The sequence below is a fragment of the Gorilla gorilla genome, chromosome 18 (genome assembly GCF_029281585.2).
Source record: "Gorilla gorilla gorilla isolate KB3781 chromosome 18, NHGRI_mGorGor1-v2.1_pri, whole genome shotgun sequence".
Taxonomy (NCBI): Eukaryota; Metazoa; Chordata; class Mammalia; order Primates; family Hominidae; genus Gorilla; species Gorilla gorilla.
In genome coordinates this window covers 86,560,623-86,575,458 of record NC_073242.2, presented here as the reverse complement: position 1 = coordinate 86,575,458, position 14,836 = coordinate 86,560,623, and the positions used below count along the sequence as shown (strand labels likewise).

General features: G+C 43.1%; 1 protein-coding gene across 5 annotated transcripts in view; it reads left to right on the top strand.

Moving 5' to 3' along the window:
- The window catches only part of CIAPIN1 (cytokine induced apoptosis inhibitor 1), an 18,993-nt gene extending 4,157 nt beyond the window's left edge, over positions 1-14,836 (top strand). Inside the window, exons 2-9 of one of the 5 annotated variants that reach the window (XM_019012023.3) lie at positions 2,335-2,546; positions 4,037-4,144; positions 6,589-6,665; positions 9,113-9,281; positions 10,759-10,832; positions 12,058-12,173; positions 12,985-13,066; positions 13,741-14,836. In XM_019012023.3, coding sequence (XP_018867568.1) covers positions 2,390-2,546; positions 4,037-4,144; positions 6,589-6,665; positions 9,113-9,281; positions 10,759-10,832; positions 12,058-12,173; positions 12,985-13,066; positions 13,741-13,851 — 894 coding nt within the window. In that variant the 5' untranslated portion in view covers positions 2,335-2,389 and the 3' untranslated portion in view covers positions 13,852-14,836. Of the gene's footprint in view, positions 1-2,334; positions 2,547-3,991; positions 4,145-6,588; positions 6,666-9,112; positions 9,282-10,758; positions 10,833-11,853; positions 12,174-12,984; positions 13,067-13,740 lie in introns of all 5 variants that reach the window. The other 4 variants (XM_004057707.4, XM_063700229.1, XM_063700230.1 and 1 more) reach the window with 4 other exon arrangements.

Below are 14,836 nucleotides of genomic sequence, written 5' to 3'. Positions count from 1 at the left end.
ACGGGCATGGTGGTGCACGCCTGTAATCCCAGCTACTCAGGAGACTGAGGCGTGAGAATTGCTTGAACCCGGGAGGCAGAGGTTGTGGTGAGCCAAGATTACACTCCAGCCTGGACAAGAGTGAAACTCCGTCCTCCCCACCGCCCCCGCAAAAAAAAAAAAAAAAAAAAAAAAAAAAAAAAAAAAAAAACAATTATTTATTCTCTTTTTAATTATTTTTTTTTCTTTTTTTTTTTTTCCATTTTTACTTGCCCTCTGTCATTAAGGAAAACAGAGTTAAATGACTAAAGAATCCTACTTGTCTGATAACACTTAGCATCCTTTTAGGGGCGCTTGCAGTTGGATCATATGGAGGGAGCTAGATAAAAGGCATGATGAGGGGAAAATGCAAAGGGTTTTCATAGAATAAGGAGGGATCACTTTGGAGTGGTGGGAGATACAGGTAGAGCCAGATTATGGAGGCCGTGGATCCAGAAGGCTAATTGACATCAGTCTAGCAAATAAAACCTTTAGTAACTCCTTTAGGAAAAGAGTGACAAATCAAAGTGCTATAGTATTTAATGCTTGAGTGTTAAATATTTAACATCCTGAGTATGTTTTGTAGGCAAAGAGGAGAGTTACTTGAAGTGAACTTTGGTTTTTTTGAGACAGGGTCTGGAATGTAGTGGCACAATCTTGGCTCACTGCAGCCTCAACCTCCTGGGCTCAAGCAGTCCTACCACCTCAGGCCCTCTCCTCCACCCCAGTAGCTGGGACTACATAAGATTACTACACAAGACTACCATAGATTCTGCCACCACGCCCAGCTAATTTTTGTATTTTTAGTAGAGATGGGGTTTCACCACATTGCCCAGGCTGGTCTTGAACTCCTGGACTCAAGGGATCCACCTGCTTCGCGTTCCCAAGGTGCTGGGATAATAGGCATGAGCCACCACGCCCAGCTATAATTTTTTATTTTTTATTTATTTTTTTTGAGACGGAGTCTCGCTCTGTCACCAGGCTGGAGTGCAGCGGCACGATCTTGGCTCACTGCAACCTCCATCTCCCAGGTTCAAGCGATTCTCCTTCCTCAGCCTCGTGAGTAGCTGGGATTACAGGCATGCACCACCACGCCCAGCTAATTTTTGTATTTTTAGTAGAGATGGGGTTTCACCATGTTGGCCAGGCTGGTCTCAAACTCCTGGGCTCAGGCAATTTGCCTGGCTCAGCTTCCTAAAGTGCTGAAATTACAGGTGTGAGCCACTGTGCCCAGCCGAAGTCAACATTTTAAAAGAAACAAGAGTGTAGTGACTTGGCTTGAATTCAGTCTGTATCTGTGGTGGCATGACTGCCACTGAGTTGGCCACCTCGCAGAAGTCTGAAGTGTTCAACATAAAACGAATCCAGTTTGACTCATCTACCACAAATTGTTTGTTTCATTTATTTGAGCTATTTTAAATTGGAAACTGGTGTCATTAATGTTTAAGAAAGAAAGGAGAAACTGAGTAGAGTACTATCTCTTGACCTAATTTCTTTGTGAGCATATTATATACTCACCTGAGTATCAAGTGGAAGAGGAAGTTGATCCCTGGAGGGAAATTTCCATAGGTTAAAAGCATGGGATTTACAGTCAGATGAATTTGGGTTCAAATCCCAGCTCTCACTTTATCCATGTAGCACTCACTAGCTGTGTGACTTGGGCAACGTAAATTGCCTCAGTTTCCAGACTGTAAAATGGTAATAATATCTAGTTTAAGGCTGTTCTGAGATTCAGTTGAGATAATGTTTAGAAGATGCTTTGAACAGTCTAGCTAATATTAAATGGTACAGACATAGTAAGTATTCTTGATCACTGCAGATTCAGTGGAATTAAATTTTCATATTTTGATGAAAGGGAAAATAACCAGTATTCAGTTTGCAAATTTTAAATGTGTTGTTTCTTTTTAAAAACATTGTATCTGTGGTTGGGTTATTTCTGTCAATTTATTTGCCTTCCTTGCCAAGTCACACTTTGCCTAATTGATGTCCTGTGTGTTTTCCATTCCGTTCATGCTGAATTATCTTAGGTCAAAGAGGAAATCATCTTTCTGCCTCCAACCTTCTTACTTGCCTCTAATCCCCTTTCTTGACTCTTCCAAGTCAGGATTCTCACCAAGGAAGCTATCTGCCTTCTTTGGGAATGTTGGGATTATGAAGACTTGAGATAATGGGGTTCATGTATTCAGACTCTTTAGCATATACAGTAGAGTTTCTAATGTTGTCAGCATTCCCTAGTGGGCGGTTACAAGTTAGGTTGGGATTCTAATCATATTTTATCATATCTCACAGATTAAATTGCACTTTGTCTCTGCCCAGTCTTGATTCCCTTTTGGCCAGCAGTTTTTAGGTCTGTCAATACTGCACTGCAAGAATGGCAGATTTTGGGATCTCTGCTGGCCAGTTTGTGGCAGTGGTCTGGGATAAGTCATCCCCAGTGGAGGCTCTGAAAGGTCTGGTGGATAAGCTTCAAGCGTTAACCGGCAATGAGGGCCGCGTGTCTGTAGAAAACATCAACCAGCTGTTGCAATGTAAGTACCCACCCACGTTGTCTTTATGAGGCTGGAGGGGTTTCCATGGGAGTGTTGCATTTCTGTGGTTCCTTGATATCTGAGTTTTCATTTAGGGTGGCATGTGATAGTGGTGGCTGGTCACCCTGTTGTTTTTCTGTTGAGATATATCAGAGGAACCACCCCCAATAATTCAACGTAGGTTCTTTTCTATTTTCCCTAAGTGTCGGCTGGTGTGAGAAATAAAGGGAAAGAGTACAAAAGAGAGAAATTTTAAAGCTGGGTGTCCGGGGGAGACATCACATGTCGGCGGGTTCCGTGATGCCCCTCAAGCCACAAAACCAGCAAGTTTTTATTAGTGATTTTCAAAGGGGAGGGAGTGTACGAATAGGGTGTGGGTCACAGAGATCACATGCTTCACAAGGCAATAAAATAAGGCAAACGGGGGCAGAGCGAGATCATAGGACTGGGGTGAAATTAAAATTGCTAATAGTTTCGGGCACACATTGTCATAGATAACATCTTATCAGGAGACAGGGTTTGAAAGCAGACAGCTGGTCTGACTAAAAGTTACTGGGTGGGAATTTCCTCGTCCTAATAGGCCTGGGAGTGCTACGGGAGACCAGGGCTTATTTCATCCCTTATCTGCAACCATATAAGACAGACATCCCAGAGTGGCCATTTTAGAGACCTCCCCCAAGGAACGCATTCTTTTCTCAGGGCTGTTCCTTGCTGAGAAAAAGAATTCAGTGATATTTCTCCTATTCACTTTTGTAAGAAGAGAAATATGGCTCTGTTCTGCCTGGCTCTCAGGCAGTCTGACCTGATGGTTATCTCCCTTGTTCCCTGAACATCGCTGTTATCCTGTTCTTTTTTTCAAGGTGCGCAGATGTCGTATTGTTTAAATGCACATGCTTTATGAACAATTTGTGCAGTTAACGCAATCATCACAGGCTTCTGAGGCAACATACATCCTCAGCTTATGAAGATGAAGGGATTAAGAGATTAAAGTAAAGACAAGCGTAGGAAATCACAAGAGTATTGACTGAGGAAGTGATAAATGTCCATGAAATCTTCACAATTTATATTCAGAGATTGCAGTAAAGACAGGCGTAAGAAATTATAAAAGTATTAATTTGGGGAACTAATAAATGTTCATGAAATCTTCACAATTTGTGTACTTTTGCCATGGCTTCAGCCGGTCCCTCCGTTTGGGGTCCCTGACTTCCTGCAGCAGAGATACACTGAGCTTAGGAGTGTAGTTGATGATTTCCGTAAGTATGTTCTTTCTTGGTAGCTATTCCATGTTTTTTTAAAACACTTACTATTCATCCAGCTTCTTGGATGGATATCGAGTGGTGTTCATTCTCTCAGGGTGAGGTCTGTAGCTTTTGTTGGGGGTTGGAAGGGACCAGAAGATTATCCCAGGCTCAGGAGATTGCTAATTAGAGTCCTCTTCTTTTCAGCTGCCCACAAAGAATCCAGCTTTGACATTATTTTGTCGGGTTTAGTCCCAGGAAGCACCACTCTGCACAGTGCTGAGATTTTGGCTGAAATCGCCCGGATCCTTCGGCCTGGTGGATGTCTTTTTCTGAAAGAGCCAGTAGAGACAGCTGTAGGTAAGGAGAGCTTCACTTGGAAAACATGTTTGACAGGGTTGAGTCTTAGAGTATGTGTGCTGCATCTCCGTGAGCAGGAGGTATCATTGGGAGATCAGTATTCCTGTAGCAAAACCTTTTCCTTGGGGATAAATTATTGTTAAAATCTGAAGCAACATATCTGGAGAAATTGTAATCTTTGGCTGACTCATTATGTAATAAAATAGAAGGAAACTGCCATCTAAAAATGGGTCCTTTTGCAGGTGAATAAACTTTGATATGTTCATAATATGGAAAGTGATGCAGCAATAAAAAGGAACTAGCTAACTATATGTACATCAGCTTGGATGGATATCAAGGGAAGTAGCTGAGTGAAAAAAGCCAATCTCAAAAGGCTCTGTGCTGTACAAATCCATTCATATTCTCGAAATAACAAAATTATGGCGGTGGAGATCAGAGTTTGCCAGAGGTTAGAAGTGGGAGGAAAGGGTTGTGTGGAGCTATAAAGGGGTAGTATGAGGGTTCCTGTGGTGATAGAACAATTCTGTGTTCTGAATGTCGTGGTGGTTACACAAATCTACACATGTAATAAAATTACATAGAACTATATAGCCCCCTTCTGCCAAACGAGTACATATAAAAGAAATGAAATCTGAAAAAGCTATGTGGACCATCAATATCAATTTCCCGGTCTTCATATCATGCTATAATTGGGTAAGATGTTAACTGTGGGGAGGGACGAAGTGAAGACCTCCTTAATATACAGAACTTTTTTTTGTTTTTTCCAACTTCCTGCGAATCTATAGTTATTTCAAAATAAAAAGTTTAAAAATAATGGCCGAACCCTGGGAATGATGTGGTAATTATTGATTCATGTGAAACTAATGACAGTGTTCATGAAGTAAAAACTTTTGTGATCGGTGGTATAGCTGTCAGAGTGATTCAAGTCTGGATTTTTAATATTTTTCACTAGACTTTCAGTCAAAACATAACCATTTCATCAAATAGAATAATAGAAATGAAAGTATTTTGAAATGTATAAAGGTGTTCATTGTTTATTTGGAAATAGAACTTTGTGTTATATGTAGTATAAATCAGCATTCTTTGCTGGAAATTTAAACCTTACATGACTAAATGTGGTGTCTTAGAACTATACAGACAGAAAAAGGAACTATTCAGAAGGAATACTTGTGTTTCTGTGCACTTTGCAGTTCATAAGCCTCTTTTCATAGTCATTATCTCACAACCTCTGGAAGGGGTTTCAAGAAGCAGAGAGTGATAAAAAACAATAATAATGGAATTATAACATTTAAGAGCTTAGGTAAAAACACTTCGAACAACAAAAAGGATTTGTCAAATTAAAATAGTATCACTATGGCCAGGCACAGTGGCTCACACCTGTAATCCCGGCAGTTTGAGAGGCTGGGGCAGGCAGGTTGCTTGAGTCCAGGAGTTCGAGACCAGCCTGGGCAACATGGCGAAACCCCGTCTCTACAAAAAATACAAAAATTAGCCCGGTGTGGTAGTGCACACCTATAACCCCAGCTACTTGGTGGGGGCTGAGGCAGGAGGATTGCTTGAACCTGGGAGGTCGAGGCTGCAATGAGCTGAGATCATGCCACCGCACTCCAGCCTGGGTGACAAAGTGAGACCCTGTCTCAAAAATAATAATAACAATAATAATAATAAAATAGCATCACTAAAATATATATACAGTTGTCCTCATCTTACAATGGAGTTACATCCTGATAAATACTATTAAGATGAAAATGCGTGTAATTCATCTAACCTACTAAACATAATTGCTTAGGTTAGCCTAGCCTACCTTAAACACGCTTAGGACACTTGCATTAGCCTACAGTTGGGCAGAATCATCTAACACAAAGCCTATTTATAATAAAGTGCTTAGTATCTCATGTAATTTACCGAAAACTGAAGTATACAGTTTCTACTGAATGAGTATTACTTTCACACTATCATAAAAGTTGAAAAATTGTAGGTAGAACCATCATTAAGTCAGGGACCATCTGTACATTAAACAGAATAGGTTATTATTTTTTTTTTGTTTTTTCTTTGAGATCAAGTCTCACTCTGTTGTGCAGGCCAGAGTGCAGTGGTGCAATCTCGGCTCACTGCAACCTCCGCCTCCCAGGTTCAAGCAATTCTCGTGCCTCAGCTTCCCAAGTAGGTGGGATTACAGGCATGTGCCACCACGCCTGGCTATTTTTTTGTGTGTATTTTTAGTAGAGACGGGATTTTGCTATGTTAGCCAGATTGGTCTTGAATCCTGGCCTCAAGTGATCTGTCCACCTCAGCCTCCCAAAGTGCTGGGATTACAGACATGAGCCACCATGCCCGCCTGGTTATTATTGTTTGAATGCCTGCGAACCCATATAGGATTGAGCCTTTATTATTTTTCCTACTTTGAACTATAACGCTATTAATTGGGATTTTCCTTTTGGCAGATAACAATAGCAAAGTGAAGACAGCATCTAAGCTGTGTTCAGCCCTGACTCTTTCTGGTCTTGTGGAAGTGAAAGAGGTACGTTTGTAGACAACTTTCTTTGCTGCCCTGCAGGTGAGGTAATCAGTATTGCTTAGAACTTGGAAACAAGAAATGCTGTGCATGTAAGATACATGATGCTTCAAAGGACAAAACTTGGGAGAATCGGCCGGGTGTGGTGGCTCACGTCTGTAATCCCAGCACTTTGGGAGGCCGAGGCGGGTGGATCACGAGCTCAGGAGATCGAGACCATCCTGGCTAACACAGTGAAACCCCGTCTCTACTAAAAATACAAAAAAATTAGTCGGGTCTGGTGGCAGACGCCTGTAGTCCCAGCCACTCAGGAGGCTGAGGCAGGAGAATGGCGTCAACATGAGAGGCGGAGCTTGCAGTGAGCCGAGATCACGCCACTGCCCTCCAGCCTGGGCGACAGAGCGAGACTCCATCTCAAAAAAAAAACAACAAAACAAAAAAAAACTTTTGAGAATAATCAACTTCAAAGAGACTCAGCTTGGCCCATGTGGGCTGGGGCTTGTTGTTGTCTCCTTGGTACTAGTTTAGTGGTGGTGACAGCTGAGGGGCATGAGCAGCAGCTCTGCTGCTTCCAACACCCACCTCTCAGTAGACCCGAATCCTAGGCCTGGGTGAACACTGCCATCTAGTTCAGCCTCACATTTTTGGTGGGAGGCTGGAATAGGTTAGAGGGCAAAGTTCCTTTTCTGACAATTCAGTGGAAATGTTTAAATTAAGCAGAAGTATTTATATTTCTACACTCTTTGATCTTAAAATTTTCTTGGATGTGGGAGAGGTAAATGTTACAGCATGATAGCTGCTGTGCCTGTTATTTCTCACATAATGTAGGGCCTTAAATTCTTTGTTTTTTAATTTTTTTTCTTCTTTTTGGTGACAGTCTCGCTCTGTTGCCCAGGCTGGAGTGCAGTGACACGATCTCTGCTTACTGCATCATCCGCCTCCTGGGTTCAAGAAATTCTCCTGCCTCAGCCTCCTGAGTAGCTGGGATTACAGGCATGCGCCACCACACCTGGCTAATTTTTTGTATTTTTAGTACAGATGGGGTTTCACTATGTTGGCCAGGCTGTTCTCTAACTCCTGACCTCAGGTGATCTACCCGCCTTGGCCTTCCAAAGTGCTGGTATTACAGGCGTGAGCCAGGCCTTAGATTCTTTATGCCAGGCCTTAGATTCTTTATGCCAACCCTTTCTTATTTTTCCTTTTAGCTTAAGGTTTTCTGTGCTTGATTTTAAAATAAGGAATGTGTATTAGGCCATTCTTCTGTTCCTATAAAGGAATACCTAAGACTGAATAATTTATAAAGACAAGAGGTTTAATTGGCTCACTGTTCTGCAGACTGTACAGGAAGCATGGGCCTGCAACTGCTTGGCTTCTAGGGAGGCCTCAATGAACTTTTACTCATGGCAGAAGGTGAAGCAGGAGCAGGCACATCACATGGCAAAGGCAGGATCAAGAAAGAGAGGAAGAGTCGGGGTGGGGAAGGTGCCATACTTTACAACCACCACATCTCATGAGAATTCAGATGGTGCTAAACCATTCATGAGAAATCTGCCCCCATGATCCAGTCACCTCTCACCAGGCCCCACCTCCAACATTGGGGATTACAGTTCAACATGAGATTTAGAGGGGACACATATCCAAACTATATCAGACTCCTCATAAAAATTCACTTTACACCAAAGCATACAGAATATAAAGTGACATCCCACTTCTTGCTCACACTTCCATCCCCAGAGGAAGCCACCAATGCCTTTTCGTATGTCCGTTCAGACCTTTTCCTATGTATTTACAAGCATCTACGTGCACATACTTTTTTAAAAATTTAAATAAGATCATAAGTATACATTGTTCAATCACCAGCTTTTTTCCCCACCCTTAGATATCATAGACACTTACCTACTTCAGTGTATTTCCCTTCATTCATATTAATGATGTAATAGTATTCCATGCAATAGATGGACTGTGATTTATGTAACCAGTCTATAATTATTGGACATAGAGGTGGCACACTGACCCTTTTTTTCTACCTTTACTCTCTGCTACTTTATCCCAAGGAACATAGAAAGGATTTTCCTCCCCCTTTTTCTTTTGGGATATAAATTTCTGCTGTCTTCATTGTGGGCATTCTTTCCTGTTACACAGTAGGACCACATCTGGTTCATTTTCATAATTATATTACATCCCAAATAACTAGCATATGCCTCATCCCTAATGTTTTTTAAGTACTTTTACATTTTCCAAGGGGTAGGCTCCAAGTAAACATGCAGACAAAGGTTATACTCTAGGGTCCTGATCAGTGAGAAACTGAATGTGAGGCATAAAGTGTTATCTGTTACCATCCACTGTTACATCCTTAATGCACAGAAATGAGTCTTTAACTCCTGTGTAGGTAGACATAGTAAACCATTTTACAGAGGAGAGTGAACTAATCCTTTTGATGTCTTTAATTCTAGCTGCAGCGGGAGCCCCTAACCCCTGAGGAAGTACAGTCTGTTCGAGAACACCTTGGTCATGAAAGTGACAACCTGCTGTTTGTTCAGATCACAGGCAAAAAACCAAACTTTGAAGTGGGTTCTTCTAGGCAGCTTAAGCTTTCCATCACCAAGAAGTCTTCTCCTTCAGGTAAGGCTGGCTTAGGGACATTCTTCTGCTTGAATGGGCTTAGAGGGACATGTTAGAAATTGAGCCAGCAATAAATGAGATGGTGATATTTTTAGAGGATTAGTCCTTTGATTTCTGCCATTTCCACATAGAAGAATACTTAATGTACTATTATCATGGGCATATTAGGATCCAAAACTGAAATAATACGTAGGTATTATCTAGTTCAGCTCCTTCTTCTGCGCCAGAAGATACCGAGACCTCCTAATTCTACAGGACTGAGTCACACAGTTTAATTAATGAGGTCCTTCCAGGTCCCAGAATTAACGTTTATCCTCAGAAGACCTCACAATGTAGTGGTAATGGTGGATGAGAGTGCCCTGTTCCTGTTCTCATGTGCTTTTTTCCCCATGCCAGGAAAATCAGCTGTTCTTACTTTGAGGATGCTAAGACACTTACAAAACTATATTTCTTCTGCCTAGAAAATTGTGTACAAGCACACGTGTGCACGCACGCACACACACACACACACACAGCCCCATCCTCATCGTTCCTATCACTATTTTTAAATGCCTGAATTGACCCAGCTGTGAGGTATGCAGACATTAACAGATATTTACTGGTACATCCCCACTTGTACGGTTTTGACTGTCTAACCTAAATCTTCAAGAAATCCTTTGGAATCTAACCTTTCGATTCATGGTTCCAGAATGGGTAGGAATAGCTTAGAACAGTTGGCCTTGTGGAAGGTATGAGCATCCAGCTGTGACAATGATCACTAGAGGGTACTCTTACCCCAAGGGCCTGCGAGGATTTGCCCACACTGCATCCGAGCCTCAGCTCTCTGCCTCTTCCTTGCATTCTCCTGACTAGACAGAGAACCAGGAAGTGTGAGGTTTGTCTGCCACTGATGGTGTTACCTTGCCACCAGCAGCTCTAGAGCCTATTTTCTTGTATGTAGCAGGTTTACATGAGGCTAAAGCTCTGCTATTTTTGAAGGTTTTGACACATTTCTCATTTAATCCTCAAAACACCTGCAGTAACATAGGAAGTACGATTTAGCTTCATGTTATAGAATGGAAACTAAGGTATCGAGGAGGAAGCAATATGGAATGGAGGTTAAAAGCATCAGACAGGCTTTGCAGCCTGTGGAACCAGCCTAGGTGTCTAAACCTGTTTCCTCAGCGGTAAAACTAGGATGACAGATAGTTACCTCATAAGGTTGTCAGCAGAATTAAGTTAGATAATGTATATAAGTGCTTAATATGGTGCCTGGTGCAAAGCAAGAGCTTAGCAAATGGTGACTTCTGTAACTATCAGCAAGTGGTTGGCCCAAGGTCAGACCTCTCAGAGGGGTAGAGCTGGACTTTGAACCCGCATCTTCTGCCTCCCAGGCCAGTGTGTTCTCTTCTACTCAGCAGAAAGCATTTACGTATGTTTGTAATTAATAGTTTCTGACTGTGTTTATGGAGTTTTTTCTTTTATTGCTTGGACTCAGTGAAGCCTGCTGTGGACCCTGCTGCTGCCAAGCTGTGGACCCTCTCAGCCAATGATATGGAGGACGACAGCATGGTGAGCTGGCAGCATTGTCACTTGATTGCTTTCTTTCAGGCCCCAGTTTGGGTGTGAACAGCTATAGTGACCTTTCTGGACTTGTAGGTGTGAACGTATTTAAAGCGCAGATTTGTGACTATGCCTGTCACATCTTTGATTTAGAAGGAAACTCCATGTTGGTGGCTTTTTTTTTGGAGACAGAGTCTCGCTCTCTTGCCCAAGCTGGAGTGCAATGGCACAATCTCGGCTTACTGCAATCTCTGCTCCCTGGTTCAAGCGATTCTCGTGTTTCAGCCTCCCAAGTAGCTATGATTACAGGCATGTGCCACCACACCTGGCCAATTTTTGTGTTTTAGCAGAGATGGGGTTTCACCATGTTGGCCAGACTAGTCGCAAAACTCCTGACCTCAAGTGATCTGCCCGCCTCGGCCTCCCAAAGTGCTGGGATTACAGGCGTGAGCCACTGCGCTTGGCCATGTTGGTGGCATTTTAAATTTTTTAGCATCTCTTTTTCCCCACATAATTTCTTGTTCTCACTTCATACGATATGTTGAAAACTCTTGTGGGCATGTGTAAACCTGAAAAGATTTTGTCAGCTTAAATAGTTTTATTGGCACCTTTGGGCAAGTTGCTGACTGTTCCATGCTTTAAAAAGCACTATTTTCTATCTTTGATTGGCCATGTCTGTAATAAAGTTCTTCATTTCTACACCTCTACTATTGAAGTTAGAGTAGTGAGCAAAATAAGTGAGGTTCATGCTCTCATAGGGTTTACAGACTAAGTGTCTACACATTTACAAAGAATTACATAAAGGTATATATCATTATTTGATTTTTATCTGGGATTATGTAAAAGATATTTTATTCCCTTTTTCACGTGACTCTTCATAAACACTTCTCTCTTTCTCTGTTCTGCCTGTTCCCTCCCTTCTCCCCACTCCGGCCCCCAACCCCCAACATGTGTATATTCTCTACACATTGCTGGCCAGTCATACAGCTTTTTCTCATGTAAATTTGTTTCTAATTCCTTCGCATCCTAGTGCATCTTCTGTGGATGTAGTTTAACTCACCGTTGGCCTCTTGAGCATGTGGTCAGGTTGAACATGATGATCAACCAAAAGAAGGACAGGGTGGACACCTTCTTTACCCTGGACTCCAAGTTTCCTCTCGAAGCCTGCAGTCACTTTAGCTTTTCATTAGCAGAGACCACGACTGTATCACTCATTGCTTTGAACACTCTCCAGGATCTCATTGACTCAGATGAGCTGCTGGATCCAGAAGATTTGAAGAAGCCAGATCCAGCTTCCCTGCGGGCTGCTTCTTGTGGGGAAGGGAAAAAGAGGAAGGCCTGTAAGAACTGGTGAGTGCTGGGGTGACTGGAGCCTGCCATGCTGCCTCCAGTGGCTTCATGCTGAAGACATCGCGGTGCTGTACTATTTTTAAAACATACATTTTCCGGCCTGGGCAACACAGGGAGACCATCTCTGCAAATAATTAAAAAAAAAAAAAAAATTAGCCAGGCATGGTGGTATGTACCTGTGGTCCCAGCTACTTGGGAGGCAAAGGCAGGAGGATCACTTGAGCCTGGGAGGTCGAGGCTGCAGTGAGCCGTAATTGTGCCATGTATCTAATTTCACTCTCCCTCAAAACCCTACCAGTAAGCCACGATTGTGCCACTGCACTCCAGTATGGGCATCAGAGCGAGACCTTGGTGTCTTCACATTTGTTTTTATAAATGGATGGGAAGGATTGTAGAAAGTTAATCAGTGATGTTCATCATCAGTGTTAATCATCAGTGTTTTTTAAATGTAAAAGCTGCCAGCATTTACAAATCAGGAAATTTCAAGTGAAAACACAGATTTTTTTCCCTTCTGTTCTTGAATTTGGAAAATATGGCAAACTGGGTCCACTTTCCCCAGCATGATAACCAGCTGAAGCTGAGTAGTGGCTGCCCTCTGTAGACAGAGCACACACGGTACTTCCCTCATCCTCCTCCCACTTCTGTCTCCCTCAGCAGCCTCTCACATTGCTGCTGTCTGCCTGGCCCATAGGCTTCTGAGTTATGACACTGGTGTGAAGAGAAAAGGCTTAAAGCACATTTTGGCACTGTTAGGATTTGGGATTTCTGGGTGGTGACAATTCTCGTTCATTAGTTACTGATTTTCCCACAGCACCTGTGGCCTTGCCGAAGAACTGGAAAAAGAGAAGTCAAGGGAACAGATGAGCTCCCAACCCAAGTCAGCTTGTGGAAACGTAAATATCAGGATCATTCCTCAGCATTCACAAACCCCCAGGGGGATTAGACCTTCTTCTAAACTAAACACAGACAAGCTCCACCTCAAATATTTTAGTAACAGACGGATGCGTGAGCACACGAACGTAGGTAGTAATGGGGAGAGAGGCTGTCTCCTGAGAGTGAGAGTGGGTTAGCGTGCTTGTGCTGGTCGGGGAGGGTCTTGTTGCTTTTTATTTTTGGCCCATTTCTTTGTACTTCAGAGTGGGACCTGATGGTTAGACATTTAGCTAAAGTTGGTTGTGTTTTGAACTGCATAGAATATAGAACTATGGCCGGGCGCAGTGGCTCCAGCTCCGGCTATGCCGGAGGCTGAGGCGGGAGAATCACTTGAACCTGGGAGGTGGAGTGAGCTGAGATCGCACCACTGCACTCCAGCCTGGGTGACAGAGGGAGACTCCATCTCAAAAACAAAAAACAAGAACTATGGCCTCCTAGGGAACTTTTCATGACTATAGTTTTTCACGAAACCAGAAATCTTGAAAACTCTTAGTATTTTGGTCTCATTTGGACCTGCAAACATAGCCATTTCCTTCAGGCCACTGTGGCCACATTATGAAATTAGGCATTTCTTTCTTCTGGCTGGTATGCCTGGGATAAGCTGACCCTTGGCTTCCCCATTCTCTCTCTCCAGTGCTACCTGGGCGATGCCTTCCGCTGTGCCAGCTGCCCCTACCTTGGGATGCCAGCCTTCAAACCTGGGGAAAAGGTGCTTCTAAGTGATAGCAATCTTCATGATGCCTAGGAGGTTCCTGACATGGGACCCATCTGCTCCTCCAGCCAACTCCTGTCCCTCACATCCCACCATGGTGGCTCCTCCCACCTCCTCTGGATTTGTTCACTCTGAGATCTGTTTGCAGAGTGGGTGCTTAGCAGACAGAGTGAAGCTGGCTGGGGGGCACAGTGGTGTGTAGTGCTGCTGTGTATCAAAAGACCAAGGTATTATGGGGCCTGGTTACTCAGAATGGGATGGGTTTCTTCACCTCATGTTAAGAGAAGGGAGTGTGTCCTGAAGAAGCCCTTCTTCTGATGTTAAAATGCTGACCAGAACGCTCTTGAGCCTAGGCATCATTGAGCATTAACACTCTGTGACAGAGCTGCAGACCCCTGCCTTGAGTCTCATCTCAGCAATGCTGCCACCTGCTTGTCTTTCAGAGTTGTTAGTTTACTCCATTCTTTGTGACACGAGTCAAGTGGCTCACAACCTCCTCAGGGCACCAGAGGACTCACTCACTGGTTGCTGTGATGATATCCAGTGTCCCTCTGCCCCCTTCCATCCCCAACCACATTTGACTGTAGCATTGCATCTGTGTCCTGTTGTCATTTATGTTAACCTTCAGGTATTAAACTTGCTGCATATCTTGACATATCTTGAGATTCTGCATGTCTTGTAAAGAGAGGGGATGTGCATTTGTGTGTGATGTTGGATAGTCATCCACGCTCAGTTTGGACCATTGGAGGAACTTAGTGTCACACACAAATGGGGCTATTCCTACGCTTAGAATAGGGCTTGTCTGCCCACTTTAGAAGAGTCCAGGTTGGTGAGCATTTAGAGGGAAGCAGGGCAGAACTCTGAATGACAATACGTCTCTCTGAGCAGAGACCCCTTTGTTCTTGTTACCCACCCATATGGACTTGGAATCAATCTTGCCAAATATTTGGAGAGATTGTGTGGATTTAAGAGACCTGGATTTTTATATTTTACCAATAAATAAAAGTTTTCATTGGTA